General features: G+C 40.8%; 1 protein-coding gene across 2 annotated transcripts; it reads left to right on the plus strand.

The window, feature by feature from the left end:
- Positions 1-27,754, plus strand: ZNF318 (zinc finger protein 318; the record flags this gene model as incomplete). Of its 2 annotated transcripts, XM_082480364.1 has the most annotated exons (10): positions 1-372; positions 5,429-5,574; positions 11,114-11,747; positions 12,898-14,322; positions 17,718-17,817; positions 18,587-18,873; positions 21,790-21,993; positions 22,460-22,559; positions 23,510-23,628; positions 24,069-27,754. In XM_082480364.1, the coding sequence occupies 10 exons, from the start codon at positions 1-3 to the stop codon at positions 27,486-27,488; spliced, it is 6,807 nt and encodes a 2,268-aa protein (XP_082336490.1). In that variant the 3' UTR covers positions 27,489-27,754. The 2 variants fall into 2 exon arrangements, with proteins under 2 accessions (XP_082336490.1, XP_082336489.1); XM_082480363.1 differs by lacking the exon at positions 5,429-5,574 and having other exon boundaries at positions 326-372.

A 27,754-nucleotide genomic window follows, 5' to 3' on the forward strand; every position in this document is an offset into this window, starting at 1 on the left:
ATGTACCGCTCCAGTAGCGGCCGCTCCGGCCCCTCGTCCTCGTCTTCCTCCCACCGGCTGAAAGAGGGCAGCTCGTCGGGGTCCCGCGCCTCCCGCTCCAGCACATCGGGGCCGGGACCAGGCCGCGGCCGGCCTCCCCCGCCGCCGCCCGCCGCTGCCGCCGCCTCCGCCGCCTCCGCTTCGCCACCGCGCTCCGCTTCGCCTCGTCCCCCGCCGCGCCGCCACCGTTCCCCGTCGGGCCACCGCGGCGCCTCCCGCCGATCCCCGTCGCCGCACCGCAGCAGGAGGTTGCCATCGCCGCCGGGAGGACCGGGGCCCGGGGGGACCCGGGGCCGCCGGGGGAGCGAGCACGGAGACGGCAGCAGCAGCCGGGTAACTACTGCCGTTGCGCTGAGGGGTCTCGGTGCGGGGTTTGCCTCATCCGTCGGGGGCTGTCAGGCCGCCGGGGGGTCCCCGCCGCCTCCGCGGCTTGGCGGGGGGTGTCTCTCCCGTCACCGGCCCCCCCACCTCGGCTGTGGCTTGGGGTCAGCCCGTGTCGCCGCCGGCGGAAGGGCGGGAGCAGGGGGCAGCGGGGCGAGGGCCCCGGGCTTGGTGCGGCGGGGTCCTTGCAGAATTGCAGCGGGCCCGGGCTCTCCCTGTGCGGAGGAGGGAGAAGCGTGATTCCCACCCCACCCCCCGTTCCTCAGAGAGCCAAATAAGGAAAAAAAAAATCATTGATTTCCATTTTAACTAATGTTTTTCCTTTAATTTCCGTTACATTTTTATTTCTCTCTTGTCGGCTAGGGCTGTTTTAGATAAAGGTCAAAGATGATGCTATCTTTTGCTAAGCAAAGGATGTAACTAGTCGCTTTCCTCCATTTAACACTGGTTTGTGTTATTGTATAAATATCGTTAATTTATGGGAAGATAACTTTTAGTAGGGCGTTGAATGAGTATTTTGTCTGAGTTCTTCTGCTGTCATGGGTGTACAAAGGAGACTCTGTTACAGATTTATATCTTTGAAAGGTATTCTTTGATAGGCAGTGCTTTGTAGTTGGAGCTGTGCACAAGGTGTTCCAATCTTCCCAGTCAGTCTTGGCAAAAGCTGATTTGGGTATGTGAAACTCTGGTTTGGTACCTTGAAGTGATACCATCTTGGATGCAGACACCTTCATACTAAACCAAACTGTATAGTCATACTTTTTTTTAAGCCACTGGCATTCGCTCACTTTGGTTTTCTCTTGTCACTCCTTGGTCCAATCACTGTCGTGTCTGACAACTGTTAGCTGTGGTATGTAATAGGTTCATTGTGTGTTTGTATTTCACTGAAAGAAGAGATTTTCATACTGGGGTATTTGAGGCTATGGTTTCATGGTCACTCAGTCCAGCACATGCACAATTAAAAAGAATTGTACACTCACTTTTTCCTCTTGCTCTGCAGTATATTCTGCCCCTTCCCTTGTGCTCACACTGATACTTGTGAAGTTGCAGAGTGAGCTGATTTGAGGAAACGATGTGGCTGAAAGTCAATCCAACAAAAATATATTGCCTGTTATGATTCATTGAATGACGGGACCCCAAGACAGAATGGGGATTGCCCTTTCTGATGACGGTACAGGTTCTTACTGTATTTCTTTGGAGCTGTAGGCATAGATCACAGGTGATTGTAGTGGAATTAAAATTCAGCTATTGGTGCTATTTTTTATTTAAAGGTGAGCTGTCCTGAAGGTATAGAAAGATAATGTATTTGACAGTTAAGCCAAGCCAGGCTGAGAAGCTTGCCTCTGGCCATTTGTTTTTGGGCTGTTATCTCAGTCCTGTAAGTTGTCTATGGTTTAGCGCTGCAAAGTGCATTGCTAGTAAGCCAAGGTTGAAAATAAATAATTTTTTAAAAGGAGGTAATTTTTAATCTGATTCATGTCAGTTTGTGTTGTGGCTCCACCGACAGTTGCATAGTCACAACTGGGGGGATGATAAACTGGGATAGAGGAGCAGAACTTTCTTAAACTGACTTCACCATCACTCAGCCTGCCGTTTCACTGTATCCATGATAGGCTCTGAACCTGTGCCAGCTGTAAGAAAACTTCTAATGCTGAATGTGTTGGTGATTCAGACTTGGAGAAATTTGACGTAGGAGTTTTTGATTGGAAACCTCCCACTCCCTTTAGGGAAAAAAAAAGCCACCAACCCCCCCACTTTACACAAACATTGTTCTTGACAAACACTATTCTTCCAGTGTTATTTTGCACCCTTCTGGCTCAAGTTACAGTAGTCATCTCATCAAATTGTTGCAGATTCTTGGTTTTTCTTGCCTATTCTAATTTCAGAGAAGGAGGATTGAAGAATTATTAATCCTAGAAATTAGGCTTCAGCAAGTTAGCTAGTGCTGAACTGCTGAGCCAAATATTTGTTTATTTACAAGAATATTACTGCATTTAAGGAAAACCTATCTCTATGAAGCAGCTCTCACAATAAGAGGGATCTTGAGACAATTTAATACAACTCTTTAACCTGTATTGTACCATCTCTTGCATATGCTAAAGCCTAGTGTAAGTAATTTCGCAAGTGTATATTTGGCACATTTTTTCCATGGAAGTTTTTGTCAACCAAAAGGTGTCTGACCAGCACTACTTCTTTAAAAGTGATGTTATAAAGCATAAAGTCCACATACAGGTTGATTTTACTTCTTAGTACTGTTTACAAAATTAGCACTAATTAGAGAAAGATAAAAGCTGGGATTATGCTGATGTTTTCCAAACAGTTCAGTGGAACTAAGTGTGATCAAAACAAAGCAGACAGCAGATATGTTGGGTCAGGATAATTGGGTAAAGTTTCAATAAAGTTTTCAGATTTATATGATTTAAGACTCCCTCTTCGGAAGTCTGATTATACAGTGTGGAAATGTGTAGCGTTACTCATATGTGTTAGCAAGTAGCGTTTTAGAGCTGTCACTGAAAGGAGATGAGTTCAGACAGAAAAGAGGAAGAAGAATTTAAACTGCAACAAGGAAGGAGGACTGGGAAGAGGGGCGTATATGCATAAGGCTGGAAGATGTAGGTTGTGTAATGAAGACACTGATGGGGTAAGGCCGTAGGGTTGAAATGCAGAAAGGTTTTGAGTACAAGCTCTAAGTTATTGTCCCTACTCTTCACATGAATTGGAGTGGTTTTGATTCTGGGAGCTGTTTTTTTGTTGTTGTTGGTTTTGGTTTTGTTTTTTTGAGGTGGAGTGCATGCATTCCCAGATTATCGGCATCATTGCCCATTTTCTTGTGCGTAACTGGGATGCTAAGTACCGGTGGAGCTGTATATTGGCCGTTGCAAGTACAGATAGTGTTAGTTTCTTAGTAGGTGGGGAAAACTGGGAATTGGAAGAGCATGGAGTAACAGCAAAGGTTTGGGGTGAGTATTGAAAAATGTAATAGAGGAAAGCAAGGTCAGGGCTGTACAGTGAGCGATTTTGGCAGACTTCTATTTGTTCTTGCAAGGCTGACATACTGCTGACTTGTATGCTTGTTCCTTTTATAGTTTCTCTCAGCTTCTTTGCTTTCTTGTAAGAAAATTGGCTGAAGTTAGAGGACTAGAGCATGTTGGGTCAACAGAGAAAGAAGAAATGAAGAGCTGGTATGCAACCTGTGCAATAATATGGCAATGATAACTGCAGTTTAGGCACCAGAACAGGAAGGGAGGAAAATGCAGTGCAGTGCATAAGTAGGAATGACTAGTAGTGGTGTTCAGTGCTCCCAATGAAAAAGCTGTTAAAACTGGAATTTCTCAAACTGAAAAAAAAAAAAATATTGTGAAGTTCAAATATGTTCCAGTGTAACTGCTGTGTCTGGGCAATCTGTGTTGCAGTTATTGACAATCCTAACATCCTAGACTTTCTAAATGTAAACTCTTTCTTTCCTGTGCTCAAAAGTTTGTTTTGAGATGTAATCATCACTTCTCTGTCTCCAGTTCCTGGAGATGGTTCTCATGTATGTACCAAGCTTGCCAACAGTCTCGATGGCAAGAAGATGCCCTTCAAGATAATCACTTCTTGAGGCAGCTCTCAAAATTCAGTGTCATACTGGGCACATACGAGCCTTTAGAGTGTGTTTGTATGAGACAGATGCGCCTTGTATATGTTGTCTCTCAGCCAGGCTGTTGCAGGATGATACTGTGCTATACAACACAGTTGGAAAGTAATTAAAATGTGTTCTGAAAAATGCAGGGATTCAGCTTAATGGAGCAAACCAGAAATCACTAATATGTTAGCTTAGGATGAGGTTATGTGCACAATGGATTCTAGTGCAGATTTGTACCGTAAGTAACTTGTTCAGGCAAATTTGAGAGGGAATTATTTTGCTTTCTTACTGGAGATTATGTACTGTTCTTTTGGTCTCTTGGAGGATTGAGCTGAATCTGCTGCATCTTCTCAGGATGGATGCAGACAACATAGTGCACCTGCTGCTTGCTACTGCAGTTTTCAGTGATGAAAGCAATATGCAGTGTATGACTGGTTTGGCAGAGCTGAAGCTGGTTCGTTGCTTCCTGTTAAGCAGAATCTAAACCATATTGGTTTAAAAAAGTAAATCAAGTATCTCTGTCTTCAGTCAGTCTCAGTGTTTCTTATGGAACTCCCCTTACTTTGATCATTCCTGTATTCTAGTGCCATATTCTAGAAAGATGTGAGGCTTAACTAGTTAAGCATAACTTACCAGTAATGACATCTTCTGTATTGAGTTTGCATCTAAAGGAACGTCTGTGCAGAGGCAGTTAGAGTTCAGGCGTTCTCTGCTGTAGTTTTTTCAAACACAACTTTATTTAATTCTGGTTTAGCTCTATCTAAATAATGATAATGGGAATTCTATTATAGAAGGTGTTTCTATAGTCACTAGTGTTTATTATGTTGCGCTTATCTGCTGAAAGCAGTATGAGGTGAGGAAAACTGTTGAAAACATGACTGCTAGGAAAATCTTTGTTTACACTGGTTTATACTTTGGTTCATGTTGTTGCTAAAGCTGGAAAGAGACAGAAAACCAGACACTTTTATTAAGAAATTCCTGGCACTGTTTTTTATGCAATGTTTGTTTAGCTGCTTCTCCTCTACAAAGAAAGGAGGACAGCAGCAAATCTGGGACTTCTTGAATTTCTCTGTTTTTCCACCTTCCAAAGTGGTGCTTTATGAAATGTCTTTTTGAGTTGAAAATTTCCCTTCTAGATAATGTAAATATAGATCGTGTTATTGGCAGCTGGGATGAGAAATGAAATGTAGTCAATACCCTCCCCTTTCTTTAGTAACTAAAGACAATTGAAATATTTGGAACAATTGTTTTTCTAGTCTGATTTTTTAATTGATCTATCCACCCCAAGTCTCATATGTTAAGCAGAGCAGAGTCACTTGCCTTTCTGTAGCTGAGATTAAAATTCCCTGATTGATGGGCTTGCACTCTTTCTTCAATTTACAGAGACGTTCACCGAGTCTCCGCTCTGAGTCTTCACTGGAACAGAGTTTGCGGATTACTGTTGGTAATGACCGGTATTGCATTGGCACACCAGAGCGAAGGAGGCTGCCTGATAGACTGGGCTCACCAATTGATAACCTGAGTGACAGGTATGGTCCTCCACAGATGGGGATTCAAGTGCGTGAAACAGTAAGAACGCGGGAATGGCTGTACGGGGTGAGACCGAACATATAATTAGTCCTAGGAAACGAGGGTAAGAGGGCAAGCATGTAGTGATGCTTCCCTGGAATACTCCTCCAGCCTCCAGCAAGCTGTGGCACAGGGGATTCCTGAACAGAAGTCGCTGCCTGTGTTCAGTAACTCTAAACTGATATTTCTTCTCTGATCATTGTCAACTGCTTCAAAAACCCATATAAACTAAAAGTGCCTAGAGCAGGGGCGAGCTGTTTCATTTGACATTTCACAGCTTCAACCACCTTCTTCTGTTTCTTATGAACCTACCTAGTCCTCACCGAAAAGAAGGTTGTTTATGGATAGCATAAAGGTTCAACTTCCTCATTTATTGGGAGGAATAATCTACTTTCCTAATTTTTGAGAATAGTACAGAAGAAAGCTCTAGTGTAGCTTTAAGAAAATTTATTATTTTGACTTTAAAAACCCTGCACAAGAGAAGTGAACATAATCTGTCTCATACATGATAGGTGTTAGAATTCTTAGGGTCCTTTGATTGGAAATGGAGAGAAACATAGTTAATGAAGAGACGTCTTTTATGTTAAAAATACTGCTGTGAACAGTGAAATATAAATATTAGTAGGTAGTTTTTGAAAATCTTTGCCTTCAGTAGAACAGATATAATCTGGCAAAAGAAGTAAAATAAGAAGGCTTTATGCAAATAAAATAATTTTCTTTGTCTTGAATTGCAAAGCTAAAGATGGCATAGTTTATGCCCCAAAGCATACAGTTGCAGTTTCAAGTCAGGGATGAGCATCCAGCACAAAAAATGCACTATAACTTCCATTATTGCTGCAAATATCCCCAACTGTTAAAAAAAAAAAAAAAAAAGAGAGAGAGAGAAAAAAAGGGAAGTAAGTAAGTAAGTAGAATAAGTAAATTTCCTGTCTTTCTCAAGTGTAAGGTTAAGTTTCAGCAGGTGTGGAAAACCAAATGAGACTTTAGTTTTCAGTACTGTCACTTTTATGCCTTTACCCCAGTTCTCCTGGGACGAGTGTTCGATTGTAAATCCCCTGTGCTGGCTGCAGTCTTCTGAATGAGAGTGCATATGCCCAGGGAGAGTACAGTGGTTGGAAGGAGCAGGAAATGGTATGTAGGAGAACTGGCACTGCTCTGGCAAATTAAGAATGTGTGTGTGTGTGGGGGGGGGTGTTTGTCCCATTGCTTCATTTTTCCCAGTGAGGTTTTATATTTAATCTGTTTTGTGGTTGTGATGCATGGTTGGAAGTAACATCAGTGTCCTGGTTTGAGCAACACAGGATTAATTTCTCTGTCAGTAATTTTACTTTTCAGTAAGGTCTCTTCTAGTGCTAGGGAAAAACACATTTTTAGAAGACCCTGGTGTCTGAATTTGTGAAAATATTTACTTTATAGTCACCTATGGTGTGCAGCTTTCAAGGTCTCAGTGTTTTTGAGCTAGCCAGGTGTAGGGATGAGGAGGAGCTTGGGCACTTGACCCAAGCTGGCCAACAGGATTATTTTATACCATGAATGTCACATTCAATATAAACTAGAAAGTTTGCTGAGGAGTTCTTCTCTTCTATGATGGCAGTGATCTTGAGAACTTCTTGTCCCAGTGCCAGACTCCTGAGGCCTTCCCTTCCTCCCGAAGCCGTAGCGCTTGCAGTGTCCGATGTTTGCTGTCCACTGCTGGGAGTGCACAGCTTCCTACTGATAGAATTGGCTGAGTATAATCCTCATATATTTTATATTGGTATTGGGATCAATACTGGTTCTTTCGTATTATTAATGTTAATCATTTAGTCTTATTGTATTAAATCTGTTTATATTTCAACCCATGACTTTCCTTGTTTTTTCCCCAATTCCCCTTCCTGGGTGGGGAGGGGTCATCAGGTGACAGAATAATTGTCTAAATGACAATAAATTGTTACAGGTTTGTCAAACCACAGCAATTGGGTACAGTGGATTTTATTTTAACATAAGAGTGAAAATGACAAAGAACTTTCACTTTATCTCTGTTACAGGACCCATAGATGTAAAAAAATGGTCAGAATAGACTCCTGAGAAGGTATAAAAGTAACAGATAAATCAGAATGAGAATAAGAGGAAGTGAGACCGTGTAGACCTTTGTTTTTAAGTGAATTCCCATATATTTGTAGTGTAGGTATGCAAGAACTCCATGTGGATACATTTAAATTTTTCGGTTGTTTTTTTTTTGTCCAATCTGTTTTTGCTGGCTGCGTTTGTCTGAGAGGTGCCCACTGTCTGGAAGCTTAAAGTGTGTGACAACTTAGTCATCCCTTAGCTTTTCTTAAGCCTTCTAGGTACTACTTCTGACTTCCAAGTTTCCTTACTGTTTAGCCACTTTGGTTGTTTTTAAAAGACAGTTTGTATTCGGTTATGGACATTGTTTATCATGTGGTTTTTTCGTCATGTGTTTTTTTTCCCTCTAAGAGGCTGCCCTGGTACTAAGACACTGACTTTATATCTGTCGCTAGGCTTTAAAGTAGCCCTTACTGTGAATCATCATTTGGTTTAATACATTCTTATTTGGCATGTGGTATGTTCTCATTCTCATTTAAATTAAAAGAAAAAAAGAAAAAAATAGAGTTGTCTCTTCAAAAAAATAGAGATGTCTCTTCAAATTTTGAAGTAATCGAAGCAAATAATTTTGAATTTAGTTATGCTCAGTTATTTTTGCTAACTACTTGGAAATTTCAAGCAATCACTTTTACAAGTTATTCTCTGTAATCTGCAGGGCCTTGCAATGGTAGAGAGGTTCATTAGCCTATAAAGGAAATAAAATATAATACCAAAGGATGGAAATCAGGGATGGTTTTGGATTCTCCTGCAGCAGCGGATTTTCAGGATGCCCCAGGAGAATTTCTCGGGTTGTATATCCATGTGCAGGTCCACCCTAAAACATCTGTAAGAGCTTGCCCTGAGTTTCTAAGGCAGCTGGCCTCTTGCACATGTCTAAGTAAGCACACAGAATGTTTCTAGTCTGTGACTTCAACGTCACTTAAGAAGCTTCAGTATTCTACTTCAACAGATTAGTATTTTTTGTCTTCCAGAATCTCAGTCTATCAAAGTGAAGAATATATCTTAACCCTGTCCCTGACTTCCATCTCTCCCTCTGTCAATATTTTTAACACATTCTACTATTATCTGAGCTGGCATAAGCTATACAGAGCATCCCACCAATTCGTTCATCTGAGGTTAATCCAAAAGATTATATCATATCACTGCAGAGACTTGGTCTGTGTTAAGGTGTGCTCTGAAATAGTATTTTTTGGCATAATATCAAGACTGACAGTTGGTTTGAGTATGAGCAGCTGATCTCCTATTCAAAGACTGTCTGTTAAGGTGGAGTCCTGTTGGTTGCTGACAGCAGAATACCATTACTTATTTCTGTTTCTGTATATGTGAATAAATATGCCAAAAAGTAAACTTAGCTTCCACTAGGTGCAGTTCTCTGAGGCATCATGTCTATGTAGTCTATGGTCTATCCTCCTTCTCTGACACTGCAAATTCCAGTAATTCACGGATTCTGTGTTGGTGAAGGAATTGGGATGGTCACAGCGGTACCACTTGTATCCCCTCTCAGGTTGCAGTCGCCTGTAGTGGACATTGCTGACTAAAAGAACCCAAACCAGTTAAGAGGGACATATCTCTGTTGGATTGTATTTACAGAAAACATATTTCAAATAATCACAGTTTCTGTAAGGCAAGTAATCCTGTTCCTGACACCTGTATTTAATCTGTGGGCTTTAAATCTCCATTTTAGCTGTTCAGAGTGTATTTGGAACATCTTTCTAGTTGTCAGTATAGTAGGTTTGCTGTTCCTTTCTTTCCAAAGTATGATTAAATATTCCTTCTGCTTTGTCACTGTAGTCACAGAATTTTAATTGTAGGTGACACCTGGCAAGCATGCATGCAAATTATTTGCACAAAAATCAGCTGAAGTTTTATGGTGAAATACATTTGTTACTCCACCAGGTGTGTTCATGCAGTTTGTATAGATTTAGCAGGCTCTTGGAGAAGGTGGCACTGGGGATAGACATACCTTTATGTAGGCTGTGAGAAGCAACGTTTATGTATGAAATTTAATTCTAGCTACTTTTTAGATATTTAGATGCTTTTGAAGGGGGTGGAGTGTGTAGTTTGCTGGAAACTGGAAAAGGTACCGTCTAATACTGCAGGTACTAGTATATGCCATATTTGCCTTATAAGATGTGTTGTACTGATAGAGCATCTAATAACATTAAATCTTTTGCAATGATGCAGGTTAGAGATAAAGTGAAGTTTTGTGTTGGTTTTGTTCTTAAATATTCATGTGTAAACTATGAAAATACTCAATAGAAAGACCTTGTCTGTTTATGTCTGTTATTCTTTAGTCTGGTGACTTTAAAAACGGGCTATAATTTAACTGCAAATTATTTTGAAAATGTTATCTGGACTTGATTTTTTCCCCCTTCAGTTCTACGGAGGGACTTTTGTCAGTAGGAGGAGGTGATTTTTGAGGATTCAGGCAATCATGCATAGTTTGTCTCAAGTTGATGTCTTGATCACTCAGACAAGACAGTTCTCTGTTGTCAGTTTCTGTCCCATTGATTTCACTTATGAAGCACATTTGCTTCCAGTTTTTGGAGGATCTTGCTATGTTTTTGAAATTCCTGTGAGTAAAACCAGCAACTGGTTTGGTTCTAAAAGAACAGTCCCTTAAAAGTTTGTAGGAGTGGGGAAAAGGGCCGTAGTTGAAACGGTACTCCTAATTGGAGGTGTGTGTAGAATTTGGTCCAAAAGAAGATACTCCAAGAGATATAGCTAGTTGTTCTGGTATTGTGCCAGTTGCACATCCATTGTATGTAATAATGCAGAGGCTGGCACAAAGGAATGATACGGTTACATTTACTACCCCTGGTTCATAGATATCAAAAACTGTGCTTCTTTTTATGTATAGTAGTTCATGTGATTAGTCTACAGATCTGTTACAACAGAAAATGTTGCTAGAATTTGTGGTCCTTGTCCACAGCTGAAGATAAAAAGAGGATCTGGTTGCATTTGCCATTGTGAAACTGAATTATACCTTGAATAATTCATATGAAATGTGACCTTGGCGTCTTGCTGGGGGAGCTGAGGAAAGGGATTGTGCTCTGAAATAGGATAGTAATGCTTTTTTTTAAAACGTGTAGTCTTTCTCCTTCACAGGAATAAATCCATTCTATCAATTTTTCAAGGCTCTTCTTCTGCAGTATGAGTTGAATTGTTCGTGTCACTGTGTTTGCAGGTGACTTCCTAGGAGGGATGTATGGTACCATTAAAAATAAGTTTCTGGCTCTGCCCTGCCCTTTAAGTACATAAAATGTTTTTTCTGTTTAGTGATACAGATGTTACTCTGAAACTGATTTGGGAATTTCTTACTCTTGAGTAGGAGTAAGACTTAGTTTACTCTGACTCAAGTACTTATGTTTATTTCATGCTTCTCTTGCCCAGGGATGATATGGCTGATGGTCCAATATTCACAAGAGGCCTCTCATGCCCTCGAGGCCTTGAGAGATACCCATCGCATGAAGATCAATCTTCAAGTCCCTTCATCATGAGACATGATGAAGACTACCGCAACCGAGATGTTTTCCTCCACCGTTCAGATTATAGTCCACATTATGGTCGTCGAGAAGAGCTGCCTCGTGGATCTGACAGAGATGGTGACAAACTCAGGAAATCCTCCTACCTATCAAGGCCAGAAGAGAGAGGACGAGAAATAAAGCGTCCACGGTACGAAAAGGACGAGAAGATGCATGGAGTGAGTGGAGAGCATCAGAGTTTCTCATCAGGAACACGAAACTATCGCAGACGAAGTCGTAGCCGCAGTAGAAGCCCAAGCCCATCGTACCTGAATGAAGAATTCCGAGAGCTTGACCGTGCAAGGAGGAAAAGAGAGGAAGAAGAGCGTAGTAGAAACTTGAATCATGATGTTTCAGGCAGTGGCTATGTGATTCCCGGCTTGACTAACACACTGCAGACTTCAGAGCCTCGGTATACATATAGGCCTGAGGAAATCCCATCCATGCCCAAAAAATCTATTTTGAAGAAACGAGTGGAGGTGGAAGTAGAGTCTTCTATTCAGGTTTGATCTCTGTCTGTCTGTCGATATGTTTCTACTTTCCAAAACAGTCGCTTCATGATATTGAATGTTAGTTTGACTTCCAAAATAGAAAAGCCAAATCTTTATGCTTTCCTGTCTTTGAGAGAACCAGTATCTTTTTGCAGGCCTGTACAAGTTAGGATTACATTACCAACTTTAAATGGTGAAGATATTTAATCAGGAATTATATATATATATATATATATATATATATATATATAAAATCTGAGGCAGAATAAGATGTCCTTGTTGAAATTCAGGCCAGGATGCTGAGATCTGGGCCAGCTTTTATAGAAAAGCTGAGTCTTTTTGTACCACAGGCAGCCAGGACATTGATCGAAGCTCTCTGCCTGTCACAGTGCCTCTTTCTTGTTTGTTTATAGACTTAGAGAACTGACTAATGCATCCTCAGTACCTCTTGCTGAAAACATCTTTGAGTTTCCTTATTTTTTTCCCTTTGGACTGTAGGCTGGGGAACAACCCTACTTAATTTGTACCCAAGCTGTACCGATTGAGTCTCAAAATTAGAGCAATGGAAAGAGAAGAAATTGTGACCTGTGATAAATTTACTTTTTTTTTCTCGTGTTTTAGTCCATCACTTTTGATCTGCCTGGTGTACTGATCAGAGTTGGTTTGACAGTGACATGTTTATCTCAGGAGGTGCTCCGATACTGAGGATCCCATCCTATACCTATTATTGGAACTCCTATTTAAGATGGCATTAATTATGCATATCTGAAAAAGTGACTGCTAATAAGTCCAATGCAGTTGTTTCTATCTGTCTTAACGTGTTGAAATTCTAATTATCTGTGATTAAACTTGAAGCATAGCCAAATTTATGTTATGGGATTTCAATTTAAAAGTTTCAGTTCTAATGCTTACAAAAAATTAATGAAATATAATTGTGATTTTGTGTATAATCTGAGATAAGTGTTCATTGCTGGACATCACATTCCAGAATCATTAGGTAACTTGTTTTGTTATCTTCTGTGTTCTCTTTCAACTGTATATTGTATTTTCTAACTCTTTTCTTCAGCTGTGAACTCAAGGAGAAATTAACATGTTCCTTTGTTTGTTATGTGAGGTGCATAGTCCCCTCAGAAGGTGCTGTAGTAACTTCTCTCTCTTTCAGCCTGAGGGATTTTCAAGCAGTCTGGCTCCCAGCAAGGATCTTCCTCTTCTTTCTAGTCATTCATCTTTGCCCCAGAGTAATGACCCGGCTCCTTTTGCCTCTGAAGTGGAGAACTTTCTCAAACGGTTTAACAAAGATTCTGTTGTGGAATCTGCAAACAAGGAGTTGCACGACAGTTTATATGAGTGGAGCTCACTTTCTGCGGCTTCCAAAGATGCTTTCAGGTTTGAAGAGAAGTTTGGAAGCTTCTTAAGTCACAAGGAAAAGGTAGAACCCAAGTCAGAGCCTGCTGACCGCCATACTGACTTCCTGCTGCCCCATGAGAGGGCCAGTCAGGATGGCAGTGGTTTCTCCCGGATTCTGGGCATGATGGCTGATTCTGTCAGTGCTCAGGAGAAGAGGAGGCGTAGTTTTCCTGACATTGAGGATGAAGAGAAATTTCTTTATGGTGATGAGGATGAAGACACCAAAACCGAATCTCTCCCTGTTCAGAAGCCCCCAGTGAGTTGTGGCAATGAGATAATAAGCCAGAAAGTGAGCCCACCTCCTTCTCCTGCTCCAGCTGTCAAGCTAGATCCTTTAGAAGAGCCTAATGCTGAGTATGCAAAGATCCATGACTTACTCAAAACTATTGGACTTGACATTGGCGTTGCTGAAATTGGAAAACTGGCTGTTCGTACCCAGGAACGCCTTCATGGCAAAAAGCTGGCATCTCGTTCTCCCGATCGTCGTTCTTCAGATCCTCGCAGACTGGACCCTTGGGACTTGCGTCGCAGCCGGAGTGACACTCGTTCTCCCGAGTCAGGCCAGCAGCGCTCAGCATCACCTCCAGTCTCTTTCCAGCTGTCTAAAGATGCATCCTCTCTTCAGAAATCCGAATATACTAAGAACAAGCCAGTGGGACAGGATATACCTCCATGTGCACCAGAACAGCCTCTTCCTTCTGTCTCTCTCATTCCCTCAATTCCACCAGCTCCTGCTAGTTTGCCACCTACACCTACTTCTGTTTCCCAATACCAAATTCCCAACTATTCCCAGTTCACTGCCACTCAAATGCCCCAAAACTATCCACCTCCTACAATGGCTCCTCCAGGATACGATGCATATGGGCACTATATGGCATATGCAGCCTCTGGCTGGACCATGTACCCCCCTGCCCAGCAGCCTAATCCTACACTGCCAGAAGCTCATGGTCTTCTTACTATGGCCATGTCAGCGAACCCCACGCGTCCCAACCTCCGGGTAATTGAGACTGTCTCTATGGGAAAGGATGTCCCTGATTTAAAAAGAGATGGTTCTGTGCTTGTTCATGTCCCTACGACTCCTGCTCATTCCAAAGTGCCCCTTCGTCTGTCTTCACACCCTCTCAAAAACACCACAGAAAAGATGTCAGATGAAAAAAATCGGGCAGCTCAAAAACAGAAGGTATGTTATCTATTCTAATACATCAGAATATGTTGGACTGCTTGACTGCTGGTGTAGCAGCTTTTTCTCTTCAGGTGTGCCCTTTTTTTTTTTTCCCTGAGCGGCTCCAGTTTAAAAGCAGTTGGACTATATTTGCTTTCATTAAAGATTTCTAGGCATTTGTCATAGAATCATAGAGTGGTTTAGGTTGGAAGGGACCTTAATGATCATCTAGTTCCAACCCCCCTGCCATGGGCAAGGACACCTTCCACTAGACCGAGTTGCTCAAAGCCCCATCCAACCTGGCCTTGAACATTTCTGGGGATGGAGCATCCACAGCTTCTCTGGGCAACCTGTTCCAGTGCCTCACCACCTCCAGAGTGAATTTTTTTTTCCTAATATCTATCCTAAATCTACTCTCTTCCAATTTGAAGCCCTCTTCCTATCACTACATGCCCTTGTAAAAAGTCCCTCTCCTGCATTCTTGTAGGCCCCCTTCAGATACTGGAAGGCTGCTATATTTTTTATATATATAAAAATGTATTTTTTAGATATATATCTGTCTGTATTACTCTATGACAATTCTAAAAAATGTGTTTAAAATACCCCAAAGTTGGATGCCCTTAGGTTATGGCTGAACAGACGAAATCAAGCATGAAGCTGAAGTGCTTGGGGCCAGCCAAAATCTTACAGAAAAAACACATGGTGGCCACAGCATGCCTTTATTTTGCTGAGCTTTAGATATTGAAATAACTGAAGATATCTAGATATATAAATGCCTGAAGGGGTGGTATAAAGAGGATGGAGCTGGGCTTTTTTCAGTGGTGTCCAGTGGGAGGACAAGAGGCAATGAGCACAGACTGAAACACAGGAGGCTCCATCTGGACATGGTACAATAATACTATGGTTATACCTATATTAGACACTCAAATACATACTAAAAGATGTCATTCACAGTTGAGTACAGTTTTCCTTCTACATTTGTATTAATTATCTCTTATAAGAATCACAAAATCAGAAGTTAAGGGAAACTGTTCTTTACTCGGTGCATCTGACACCAGTTTAGGTTATAGGTGTTAATGTTTTCCTCTTCTATTAACATTGGTTTGTATGATAATTAGAGAGTAGTGGGGAATAACATATTTTAAAATAGGAAACTGTACTTATATAACTGTCAAAAGACTGGAAGATTCCTTTGGGTTTTCAAACTGTTGTCCCCTCAGTCTTGGTTGTTAAAATAAGGGCATAGAACCACAGAATGATTTGTGTTGGAAGGCACCTATAAAGATCATCTAGTTCGAACCCCCCTGCTGTGGGCAGGGACATTTTTCACTAGATCAGGTTACTCAAAGCCCCATCCAGCCTGGCCTTGAACACTTCCAGGGATGGGGCATCCACAGTTTCTCTGTGCAACTTGTTGCAGTGGCTCACCACCCTAGTTGTAAAAAATCTCTTCCTTATGTCCAATTTAAATCTACCCTTGTTTATTTTAAAATCATTGCCCCTTGTCCTGTTACTACAGGCCTGGGTAAAAATTCTTTCTCCACCTTACTTATAAGACTCCTTTATGTATTGAAGGGCAGCAATAAGGTCTCCCTGAAGCCTTCTCTTCTCCAGGCTGAGCAACCCCAACTCTCTCAGCCTTTCTTCATAGGAGAGGTGTCCCAGCCCTCTAATAATTTTCATGGTCCCAACAGGTCCATATCTTTCTTGTACTGGGGGCCCCAGAGCTGGATGCAGTACTCCAGGTGGAGTCTCACAAGAATGGAGTAGAAGTGGAGCATCACTTCCTTTCACCTGCTGGCCATGGTTTTTGTGCAGCCCAGGATACAGTTAGCTTTCTGAGCTGCAAACGCACATTGCTTACTTGTATCTAATTTTTCATCTATGTATACATATCTGCATTAGAGATGTAGCTGTGCTAATGATGCATTGTGTTGCTAGATCTACTAGTAGAAGAGCAGAAAAGCTGGAAGCTTTTTGCCTACTCAGTTATATCACACTCCTCAGAACAGATGAGGCTGTGGAAAGATAGACCACTGAATCTAAGAGAGGCTCAAAAGAAGTCACTTTAAATCTTTGGTCTGAGATAACCTCTCTGATTTTTGGTTGAAGCGACTTAAAGAGGATTACTTACACAAAGGGCTACATCAGCAGATAAGTGACCGTTCGCTGCTTGTAGGCATATTAATTTCTTCAGCTGACACAGTTGAAATTTTGTTGTTAATGAAACTTGGTGCTTCTGGAAGAGCTCTGTTGGCTGAAGGTGTGTAGTTTTCTCCTGCCATGAGATACCCCTGGTAGCTCACCTGTGCATCTTGGCAGAACTTCTAGGGCTTTGCCTGCAATACAGACTTCTTTGGCTTGAGATTAGTCCACTGTTTTTTTGCTGGGATGGCTTGGAGTATAAAAATTTGCATGCCCCAGTTGATGCCCTTATGCTGAGAGAAAACCCAGAATGAGAGAATGGTGTTTTGGTGATTAAGAAAAAAAAAAAAAAAACAAACCAAAATCCAACAAAACTTGTGGCATTTAAAACATGGCTTGACTGTGTTGGTAGAACCCCTTCCAGGGCCTACTCTGGGCAGGATCTAGGGATGTAGTGATAGTAGTAGTGATTCTCTAGGGAAGACAAAGCCTTGGGTCAGTTGTTGTTTGTTCAAGAGAGAAGTCAGTAGTAAGCTTTAAGAGCATTGTGGAGGTAAAAAAAAAATGAATTTGTCTCTTGAAAAATGAAGCTGGGAAGGAAATTGAAAGAACTTTTCAGATTTCATGTTAGTTTAGTTGATTTCATTTTAGCCTGGTTTCCTTCTGTGAGAATCAATGAAAACCAGTGAAAAGCGGATTTGTGAGCTCCTCATGCCAGAGTTTACCTTATTGAGCAAGAAACAAACTTCATCCAGGGTTTAATTTTGGACAGTTATGCCTGCAAAATGTACTTGGTGGTACAGTTATGATCAGATTGTAGCAGAACCTGATTAATAGTTAAAACTGGCCAGAGTCAAAACAGGAGGCAAGGTGAAGGGCTGTGAAGTCTTTTGTCACTAGTGGAACATGCCAGCTGTAGAGGTACTGCATGAGTTCTGAAGAGCCATTTAGCATTGATCTTTCTAACCCCTGTAGAATATAGTCAAATGAGCCTAAGTGCCTTAGGAGATGGTGCAACAAAGCAAGCAGTTTTGGGGAATACACTGCCCAGAAGAAAACAATTGCCTTCGTGTAGGGTTGAAGAGTAAGCACACGATATAGTTATCTGCAGATGCAGAGGAAGAGATGCATTTGTTGTGTTAAAATATTCAAGAACATTTTGAGAATAGTGAACAGTGTTCTATGACTGGCACACTTGTCATTCTTGCAAGACCGATTAATTTGTGTTGGGAAGAGAAGAAAACCCAGTCCCCTTCCAATCTGTTTAGGTCATAGAAGAGAGAGAAAAACTGAAGAATGAACGAGAAGCACGGCAGAAGAAGCTTTACTATCTCAAGACTGAATTGGACAGGCTTCGTAAACAGCAAGGTACAGTGCATCCCCCCCCAGTTTTTTCTTTCCCACTGGGACATATCACAACTCCCAATACCTGCTAGGAGAAGTGAAGACCAAAATAGTAATAGTTTGTAATTTAAAACTAGTATTTTTGTACTCCGGGCAATGCAGAACTCTTGAGGAAGCAGTGACCTAATTACCATATTAAAATGAATTATGTCAAAATTTGGCCATTACACTGAAGCAAACAGTTGCTCTTCCATATTCTTTGGCAGCTTGGTAAGTTAAATGAATTGCATTTAGTGCATTTTAGTGCTTCTTTAGAAGTCAGAAATAGTAACTGAAGGCATATCAGCATGCCTTTCAATTTTTCATTAATTTTATTTGGAGAAGGAAATGTCCTGTCTAGACAGAGCTAACTTTTTTATTTTTAAAAGTTTTGTTTGATCCAAATGAGTACAAATTTCCCTCACCTTTGGAAAATGATACTTTCAGGTTAGAATGTACGATTAACTTTTTCTTGTTTTGTCACACGGGCAAATAGTGATTACTAAATTGATTCTCTCTCTTATGAATTATGGTGCTTCTGTTAGGGGTGTATATTAAGGCAGTCTTTATGGAGGTGGACTGCAGATTTAGTCATGCTGTACCTGAGAGTCAGTTCCATCTTTACAACTTACTAGTCAAGATATATCAGTAATATTTTATATTAGTATTTTAATTGTTGCTGGAATAGTTGTACAGATCTTAAGACAATTTTCCTGTTGCATTTCCAACTCTTCTACTTCTTTGATTGGCTCAGGAGAGTTGTTGAGAAAAAAACGCCGTGAGAAGGATGGACACAAAGACCCCTTGTTGGTTGAGGTGAACAGACTACAAGAGAATATTATGAAGGAGATTTCAGAGCTGCATAAAGAATCTGATGCTGCTGACAAGAAGCAGTCTGAGCTTGACAAAGTAGCACAAATCCTGGGGATTAACATATTTGAAAAACCCCGGAAACCATCTGTGGAAACCAAAGATTCCTCAGAAAAGAACAGCAAGTCAGAAAATGCAAAAGGGCTGGAGAAAACATCTTCCTCCAACAAGGTAAAGTCTTCTGGCTTGTATGCTAATAATTTTTCCACTAATGGAAGAGGGCTCCAGGGAGACAGCTGCTCTCGAACATTTGCTAGAGGATCATTTGATGTCATTTGTTATCACATCTCATATGCTGGTTTTGATGGTGCATGCAGGTGAGAGTCAATGTGTCAGTGTTTATAGTTTCCCTCAGGGTTTGTGCAGTTCAGTACCATTTACTGTTTTTAATCTTGGTTTTGCTGAGGTGTTCGTTGGATTGAATAGTATCATGAGTGTTTGTAGCTGTTTGGGTCTCAATGCCATACCAGGAGGACAGACTTTTTTTTTACATTTCTGGCATGGCCTGTCAAGGAGGAATGTTTCTAGCAGCAATGCTTTCTGCAAGTTTGGAGCATGTTTCTTCTCAGTGGGTGATGATATTAACAAATCACAAGACTTCTATATGATTGTCAGCTTAACACGATTATTATGTACATGCTACGTGTTCTTTCTTAAGAAATGTCACCATGCATCGGTATGGTCTCTCTGACATGGTCTATACTACTGAGTCCTGCATATACCAAAACAGGCTTATCAGATCCCAGAAGATAGTTTTTACTTTGGAAGTAGTGTATGATAGTAACATCTGAAAGGTTATGCAAGTATTCAGGAGATCCATTATCCTGCTTTTCAGATGTTTATGCAAATATGTAACTGAGACAGCTGATGAGATGCTTCTTGTGTAGGCCTTACTGTGTATTTTTTGCGGCGAGGAAAATGTTAGTAGAGTAAGAGATATTTCCTACAAGGTCACTCAGCTCTGTGTATCCTGTAAATTTTCCTTATACTTCATCCTGGTCTGGTTCAGAGAACTTGTTAGATGGCTCTTATTTTAAGGGACTTGCTTTTGTGTTTTGTTTTCTCAAAATGTTGCTGAAGTTGAGTATCCACTTACTTTTACAAATCATTTGCTTGATTCACCACATTGTAAAACTGAAGTAGGTAACAATGTCTGTTAAATCCTACATTACATTAAGTTATATTGCTTTCTTTTCTTGAGATATGGCATGTGTAAACATATTTTTCATTATTTTAAGTTTCATTGTTTGTGTTGTCCAAACTCATAACGACTTGATCCTCTTTTCATAGTTCCTTATTTTAATGTGAAAAATTCTGAGTTGTGGTCAGGAACATTTAATCTTTTCAGATATCTGTAGGCACATAGGACACTGCCCTTAGTCTCTAAGATTCACCTTGTAATTCTGATTGTTAACTTTTTTTAACTCAAAGAAAGACAGTGCAGGCCTTTTGACACTGAGATTGGTTGACTCTGCCAACCTAAGGGCAAAATCACATGCCTTTCTGCTTATTTGCAAGCTACCTTGTGGTCCCTTACTGCTGAACCTGTGTCTGTGTGTTGTAGTTACATTCTTAGTGCAGAGGTGAAGCTAGCCTTGTTGTACTAAAAAGACAGATTATCCCTTCTGGGCTCTAAATAGCAGCACATTATAAAGGCATCTTTGAGCTGGGGTTAAGTGCAAACTGTGATTAAACATTGGCTGTCACCTATCTATGTGAGAAGCATTGTCTTTTTAAAGTTCTGATTGAGATAGTATTTTTAAAGGATATATTGGGTGGGTGTATGTCTGTAAATAATATAAATAATGACACTTCTCAAACATCACAAACATCCTTCCATACGCTTCCTGTGGATCATAAGTTGATCTTCTCATTGTTTAAGAGAATGTCAGCTTTGCAATGTTCTTGCAGACAGAATATGTGCAAATATTCACTGGGTCACTTCCTACTCTGCTGCCAAGAACTAGATCATACTGGGATATGGGTGTCTGTGGGGTGCATAGTGGCCTGGGTGTCTCTTCATTGTTTGATATACAATGTATGTTGTGTGGGGTGCTGTTAATAGGACAGAATCTATTCCTGCCTCTCAAAAGGCATTTCAAGCAAGGCAGATGGTATATAACAATTTTGAATGTGCTTAAGTAAATTTGTTCAACACCGATAGTGTATAACTTGGAAATCATGCAGCCAACTCGGCTCTGGTAAGTTAACGTGCTATTCTTTCCAGACTGCCATGCAGATTAGAAATGATAACATAAAGGGCTTTCAGGCATTGAAAATGTAACTCAAAACTCAAAATACATCTAGTGCTATCATAGTCTAAATTAGCAGGGCTCATTCATGGGATTTCAGGGATTATGTGTTAACTAACATTTGTTAACTCTTGCGGTGTTAGTGTAGTATTAATTTTGGCTAGAGTCCTGAAATGTCTGTCTGTCACTGTATGGCGTCTTTCTGTACAAATCAATGTAAGTGCAGATATCACATGCTTGAATCACAAGATGCTTTGCCTTACATACTTAGGTAATTAACAAAACCCATATTTCTATTATTGCTAAGCAACAAGTCTTCTGGAGAATTCAGGAAGTCTCAAATAATCTGATAAAGCTGATTGAGTTAAGTACTTTTAGTCAACTAATTCTTACTTCCTTTTTCATTCTGCTGTTATCCAAGCTACTTTTACAGTAACTTCTGAATGTTTCTAGGGTAACCATATTAAGTCTTCTGGGCACTGTTTGGTTAGTATGGTGAATTGGAACTATTCAGATCTTTACATGAAACCCATAAAGCGGGAAGGGTGCATGCCATAGGGAATTTGTTCATTTGGTTCCTTGGTTACCTACAACCATCCAGCCATTACATCTGGGAGCCTTATTGGAAGCTCTTCACTGTGGCCACGCAGCGTCTTAGTCGGCAATACCAGCTCTGAAACAGTGGAATTAGCCTGGGAGCTGAAAAGCAGGTGATATATTTTTATTTTTTTTTTTTGGTGTGTGCGTGGCTTCTGCTGGAGGCAGGTTCTGAGTTGTAGAGCATTATGTCTGTCCTCCCTTGTCTTAGAGAAGTGTTTCCTTTTGTTCAATTTAGGAATCAAAAACTACTAACGAAAAATCCAGAGGTAGAAGTCCGAAGCCAGCAGAATCCTCTTCACAGTCCTCCAAACATCCTTTCCAGTTGGCCAATATTTATGAATATTATGATGCAGGGAACCACTGGTGCAAAGACTGCAATACCATCTGCGGGACCATGTTTGACTTTTTCACACACATGCATAATAAGAAACACAGACAGGTATGTTGCAGGCTTCCTTCACAAAGTGCGTTTCATATTGCTATAAATATTAACACTAAAACATACATCACAGAACTACATTTTACAGGAGGACCTGAAATAATAATGAACCCAAGAAGTTGCTTATCAAATTCTTTTTCTCTAATGTTGGACTTGAGCAATTTGTACAGGTACCAGTGTGTTGCGACTAGTGTAAATGGGGCCAGTGTTCAGTTTGCTCTGGAATGAGCTTTTGATATTTGTGTTTCACATGTTGCTATCATTTACATTTTACCCGTTTCACAGGTTATTTTCTCATTATAAATTGCAAAATGGGAGGGGAAAGAGAAAATATAGTTCCTGTAAATATTTGCACGTTGGTTTTATTGTTCAGTGTCTGAAAGGATGTTAAAAAGGAAAAAGACAAGTGTACTTGCCTTGCTAGTGTAATATATGAGCCTGTATACCTCTGTCACTGTGCAAATAGACCCTGGATCCTTACAACAGACCTTGGGCTTTGAAGACCCAGAGTGAGACCAAACAAGACTCCATAAAACGCATCGATAAGATAACTGTTCCTGCCAAAGGTACGTTAATTTTTTTTAACTTGGGTATCATGTCCCTTTGCCATCCAGCAGGCTCCAGTTTCTCAGAGAAAGGAATTTCAAAACTTTACCTTGTTATAGGAGCTCATATAGATACTGTATTATTAGGTAAAAGGCAAATGATTTAATTTCCTGGTTGTTCTTGTGGAAAAAGTCATGAAGCAAGAGTGTAGGAAAATGTAGCATGGTTCCTTCTCTTCTTTAGTTTTTTGTTTTGAATACCAGGTGACTTTTTCCAGTGTAGTTCCAAAGCAATTTTTGCTAACATATTAGAATTTAGAACATGACCACAAGAGCTTGCTGTGTTTGGGCAGATTTTGTGCAGTACTCCACACAGTCTTTCAACAGACTTTTCCATTCAATACACTTTTAGTGGATGTGTCCCTGAAAAATCACTGATGAGTACATAATATATGATTTAAAATCTGAATGTGTAAATAGGCCTGCCAGTATTCAGTCTCAGTTTATTAATCTGTCATATACAGTAGCGCCTGCTAAAGGAGGGTCTGCACTGTGGTAGATAACTGCAGCTGCTTCTGTAGGCACAAGGGTGAAGTCTTGCTGAACTTCAGTGAAAATACTTGTGTTCTTTTTATAAACCAGGCAGTTAGTATTTGAGCAGACTGTACCACAAAAATGGAAAGTAGATTAAGACTGTAGGAAATGTTAACCTACTTGAAGAGGGGATAGCCTTAATAAGATGGACAGCACTAAAATAATTTTTTGAGTCATAGTAATCAAGCTTCTTCACTTTACATGTTTGCTCTTGGTAGTGCTGTTTACTGTAAGCGTAAGGAGAGCAGCCTTAACTGTTCCTAAAGGAACATTGCTGGAGGTTTTGCTGTTGTTGTTTCTTATGTTTATCTGGCTTTTTTAAGAGCTTGGCATTTATTAAATTTTATTTCTCTGATCATTTTCTTCGGCCTTTTCAGGCTCTGAGTTTCTGATTCCCATCACTGGATATTATTGCCAGCTCTGTCATGAATTTTTTGGAGATCAAATCTCAGCAGAGCAGCATGTGAAAAGTCATCCCCACAATGAAAAATACAAGGTTGGTAACTGGTGTACGAGGAACAAGTCATTCCTTGTGTTAGCTTCCACTTGTTCTGTCCTCCTTTCCTGAAGAATGACATTTGCCTCCTTGGAGTACGTGTATTTGGTTATCTTCACTACATTCTTCTGAACTAAATAAGCAGAACTTCACACTACATAGAAACTAATCTTTCATCGGCATGAGGTTGAAATGGTATTTAAGTCCCATTGTTGACTTTCAGACTCTTCTGTAAAGTGACAGAACTGCTGCAAGTCACCACTCAATTCACATTAAATTGCAGAATGTGGAGTTTGTAGCATCTCAGTTTCCTGGTAGGAAGTTCTCTGCTCTCTTAGTGTTGAAATGGCACTTGCTGAACAAGTCAGAACTGTTACAGAGTTGAATTTATTTATTTTTCATGCAAACAGTGGCTAAAATGGTGCCATTTATTTCCACAGAAATACATAGATGAAAACCCACTCTATGAAGAGAGGAGAAATCTAGACCGTCAAGCTGGATTGGCTGTAGTTCTGGAAACAGAGCGCCGGCGGCAGAGTGAGCTGAAACGAAAACTAGTTGAGAAACAGAAAGAAGACAAGGATGAGAAGAAACCAAAAGTAATAAAGAAAGAAGAAGCAAAGAGCATCCCGGAGCTTGGAGAAGGGACCAGTGAAACTCAAGGCAAAATAGATTCTGCTGGGCGAAAAATGGGTATCAAGCTTAAGCTGAAGAAGGAAGAGAAGGAGGAAAAAAAGGAAGAAAAGAAGGAGGAATCTAAAAAGGAATCACCAAGCCAGACTTCCTTTGGGAAGTTCAGCTGGAAAAAGACTGAGAGAGAGGATAAAACCCCTGGAGGAGCTATTCTGAAGGAGGAGAGTACAGAAGGGAACAAAGAGGAGAACAAGTGTCAGCCTGGGAAACCCCATGTCAAGCCCATTGAAATCAAGCTGTCTGGGAAAACTGTTATTCCGCACACTAGCCCATGGACACCAGTTGTTTCCACATCAACACCAGCAAAAACTCTACCCAATCTACCAGTCCCCACCATGATTTTTCGGAAGTCTGCTACTGCAACAGTTAGCAAACCAGCACCTTTGAACACCTTTTTATCCATAAAATCCTCTGGAGCTACAACCAAACCGCTGCCTGTTGTCAAAGAAACCAATGCAGATCTTCTACTGCCTCCGGATATAATCTCAAAAGCTTTTGGAGGAGAAGAAGTAATTTTAAAAGGGGCAGAGGAGGATTTGAAAGCAGCAGAGAAAAGTGAGTCTTCTCAGACTTCTGATATACCACCTCCACGCCCTCCTCCACCAGCAATTCAGCAGGCAGCTGTCATACCTGCAGATGAAGTAGCTCCAGGTGTGTCTGAAAGTGAACAGGCAATGCTGGCAATGCCTGTGAGACCCACTCCACCACCACCACCTTCAACTGCTTTCAGTGAACAGGCAAAAAAAGTAGAGAAACGAAACTCTTGCTTGGCCACAGCCAATGCTAAAGATCTCTATGGTATTTTCTACAGTAGTGGGGGAAAGGGTTCGGCTGACAGCAAGCTTGCAAGCTCTGCACTTTCAAACGGAGAAAACTCTAACCTAACAAAACCTGCAGACTTACCTCCAAACCCTAAAACAAATAATAGCTCATCCTCCTTGAAAGAGGATTCTCAGAATATGGCTACTGATGTTAGCCAAGTCCACTCAGCTGAGAGAAGCTCAGAACTGGAGAAAACTGATGTTCGGGAGACTTTAATACTTCATACTGAGATAAGTCCTGACATTGAAAATGGTATTCAGAAAGATGTAGGTCAAAAATTTCAGACTCCTCTTTCAACAGATGTTCGGACTAAATTGAAGGGAGATTTGTCACAGTGTAATAATCAAGTAATGGGGAGTTGGGTTCTTGGTGAGAATGAGGCTGACATGAACAAGAAACCACGTCAGCCTCAGCTATCGGAAATGTTGGTCACAGAATTGCCAGAAAGAAAAACTGCTTCTGGTATCCAGATGCCTGCAGAAATTGGACTTGCGGATGTAGGAAGCAGAGAGCAGGTAGGCAATCAGGAATTCTGCGATCTACAGAAAACAGAGGTCCAAGAGAAAGTTGGACAGGAAGATCCAAATAACACTGCAGTTACTAACACATATGTTCCTGGTACCTTCGAGAAAGATGCGGAGATGAAAGACTGGGAAGTGAAAACGGTAAATCCTGAGTTTAGCTTACAGCTGAAGACTTTGTTACCTGAAACACAGAATGAAATTCAAAATTTGGGAAATTCCCATTTGGTAGAGGATAAGTTAAGTGATAACTGTAGAACTCACTCAGAAACTGATAATCCAAACTGTGATTCTCGAAACACTTCAAAAGAAAAAGCTTTGGTAGCAGTAATGACAGAGCAGAATTCTATTGATGCCTCCTTAAAAGATCTAAAACTGAAAAGTGTAGCTTCGGAAATATCTCAGCCAGGAGTCCTTGGCAAAGCTCCCCGAATTTCAGAAATCCAAAATAAGATTTCAGAATTGACAAGAAGTCCTGGTGAGTGGGACACTTCCAGAACTAGTAATGGAGAAGAACAGGTCATCACAACCCGTTCCTATCCTGAAAGTGGTTGGGATCTATCAAATACTCCAAATGTAGAAATAAAAACTAGTTCTAATGAAGTTAGTACTTCAGAATTGATAGAGGTATGGCCAGACACAGGTCTTGCCAAGACAGAAACTAGAAGTAGCATATTAGAAGCTCAAGAAAAAGTTCGACCTGAACCTTCAGGCCATGCAGTATTAGATAAGCAAACCCAAAGGCAGGAAGTTGCATGGTTAGTCAACGCCTGCTCTGCAAACATTGTTGAACTCAGATCCAGTGTAGAATTAGTAGTTGAAGTTGAAAAAAAATCATTAGGACACAGTGGATCTGATGCAACATTAGATAATGTTTTTGTCAAGAGAGATGCAAAAGAAGTAGGGGCTAGAGGCTTTTCTAGGGCTCGCTCTGATACTTTCCAAGAGTCAATAGTTGCTTTATCAGCAGATTTCCATAGGGAGCATCTTTCAGAAGAAGCTGTCCACCCCCGAGAAACAAAGCATGAGGTTGTAAGAACCTCAGCAGCCAATGACTTTCATCCAAATACCTTTCACTCAGGATTGAACGCTGAGCAAACTGAAAGTCTCTCTGCAAATGTTTGTGTGGATAACAAGAAAGTTTCTTTGACATCAGAAGATGTGAAACACAATGAGTCTCCCTCCCAGAAAGCAGAGCTTGAGTTCAAAAGCATTGATTTCAGTTTGGGAGATACTAAGGTAAAACATGAATGCTTCAGCATCCTTACAGCAGGACTTTTAAATGAGAATATGGAAGAAGTCTCAAAACTAGAGACTATTGCATCAATTAGGTTGGAATCCAGTAAACTTGGGAAGCTGGGCATTGAAAAAACAGTGGATGAAACAGAGATTACTGATTTTGCTACTTCCGGTAGTCAGGAAGATAAATTTTGCACACAGATTTCTCAAACAGCTATGCCGCAGCTTGGATTGCAGTCCTCAAATAGTGATGCTACAGAAACGGTCATGCCAGTTCTAGAAATGCAGGACATTTCTCCCATTTCTGACATCCTTCTGCAAGTGAAGGAGAGCAAAGGTGGCACTGTTGAAATGCCATCACTGAGTTGTGACGGAGGCAGCACAGAAAGTCAAGCTTCTGGGTGCGTGGAAACTTTCCTTCCTGGGCTCAAAGAAACACGTGGAAAAGAGGGTAGCTCAGGAGGCAAGGGAGCATGCACCATCCAGAGCAAGAAGACTGAGCAAACAGAAACCGCTAACAGTAGCTTGGAAACTACAACAAATTCAGGAATTGCTGAAAGCTTAGCAGAAAGCCCAGTGGGTTGAAGTGAACCCAGCCAGTCCCAATATTTGAGGAGCCAGAGCTGGGATTATGTATATGTTTTTTGTTTGGTTTTTTGTTCCAGTTGAAGGTTTTGGGTGTATTTTGCATCCTGTGGTAGGACTTGACTAAAGTGAAACTTACATCATCGGAAACCAGACGCATACTTTATTCTGTACATAATTAATTGTGTAAAATGTTTTTTCATGTGAATTTTTTTGCCAATTTCTTTTCTACACTCTGCTATTAAAATGGAATCTCTCGTTTATAA

This window comes from Vanellus vanellus (assembly GCF_965231255.1).
Source record: "Vanellus vanellus genome assembly, chromosome: 3".
In the NCBI taxonomy this organism is placed as follows: domain Eukaryota; kingdom Metazoa; phylum Chordata; class Aves; order Charadriiformes; family Charadriidae; genus Vanellus; species Vanellus vanellus.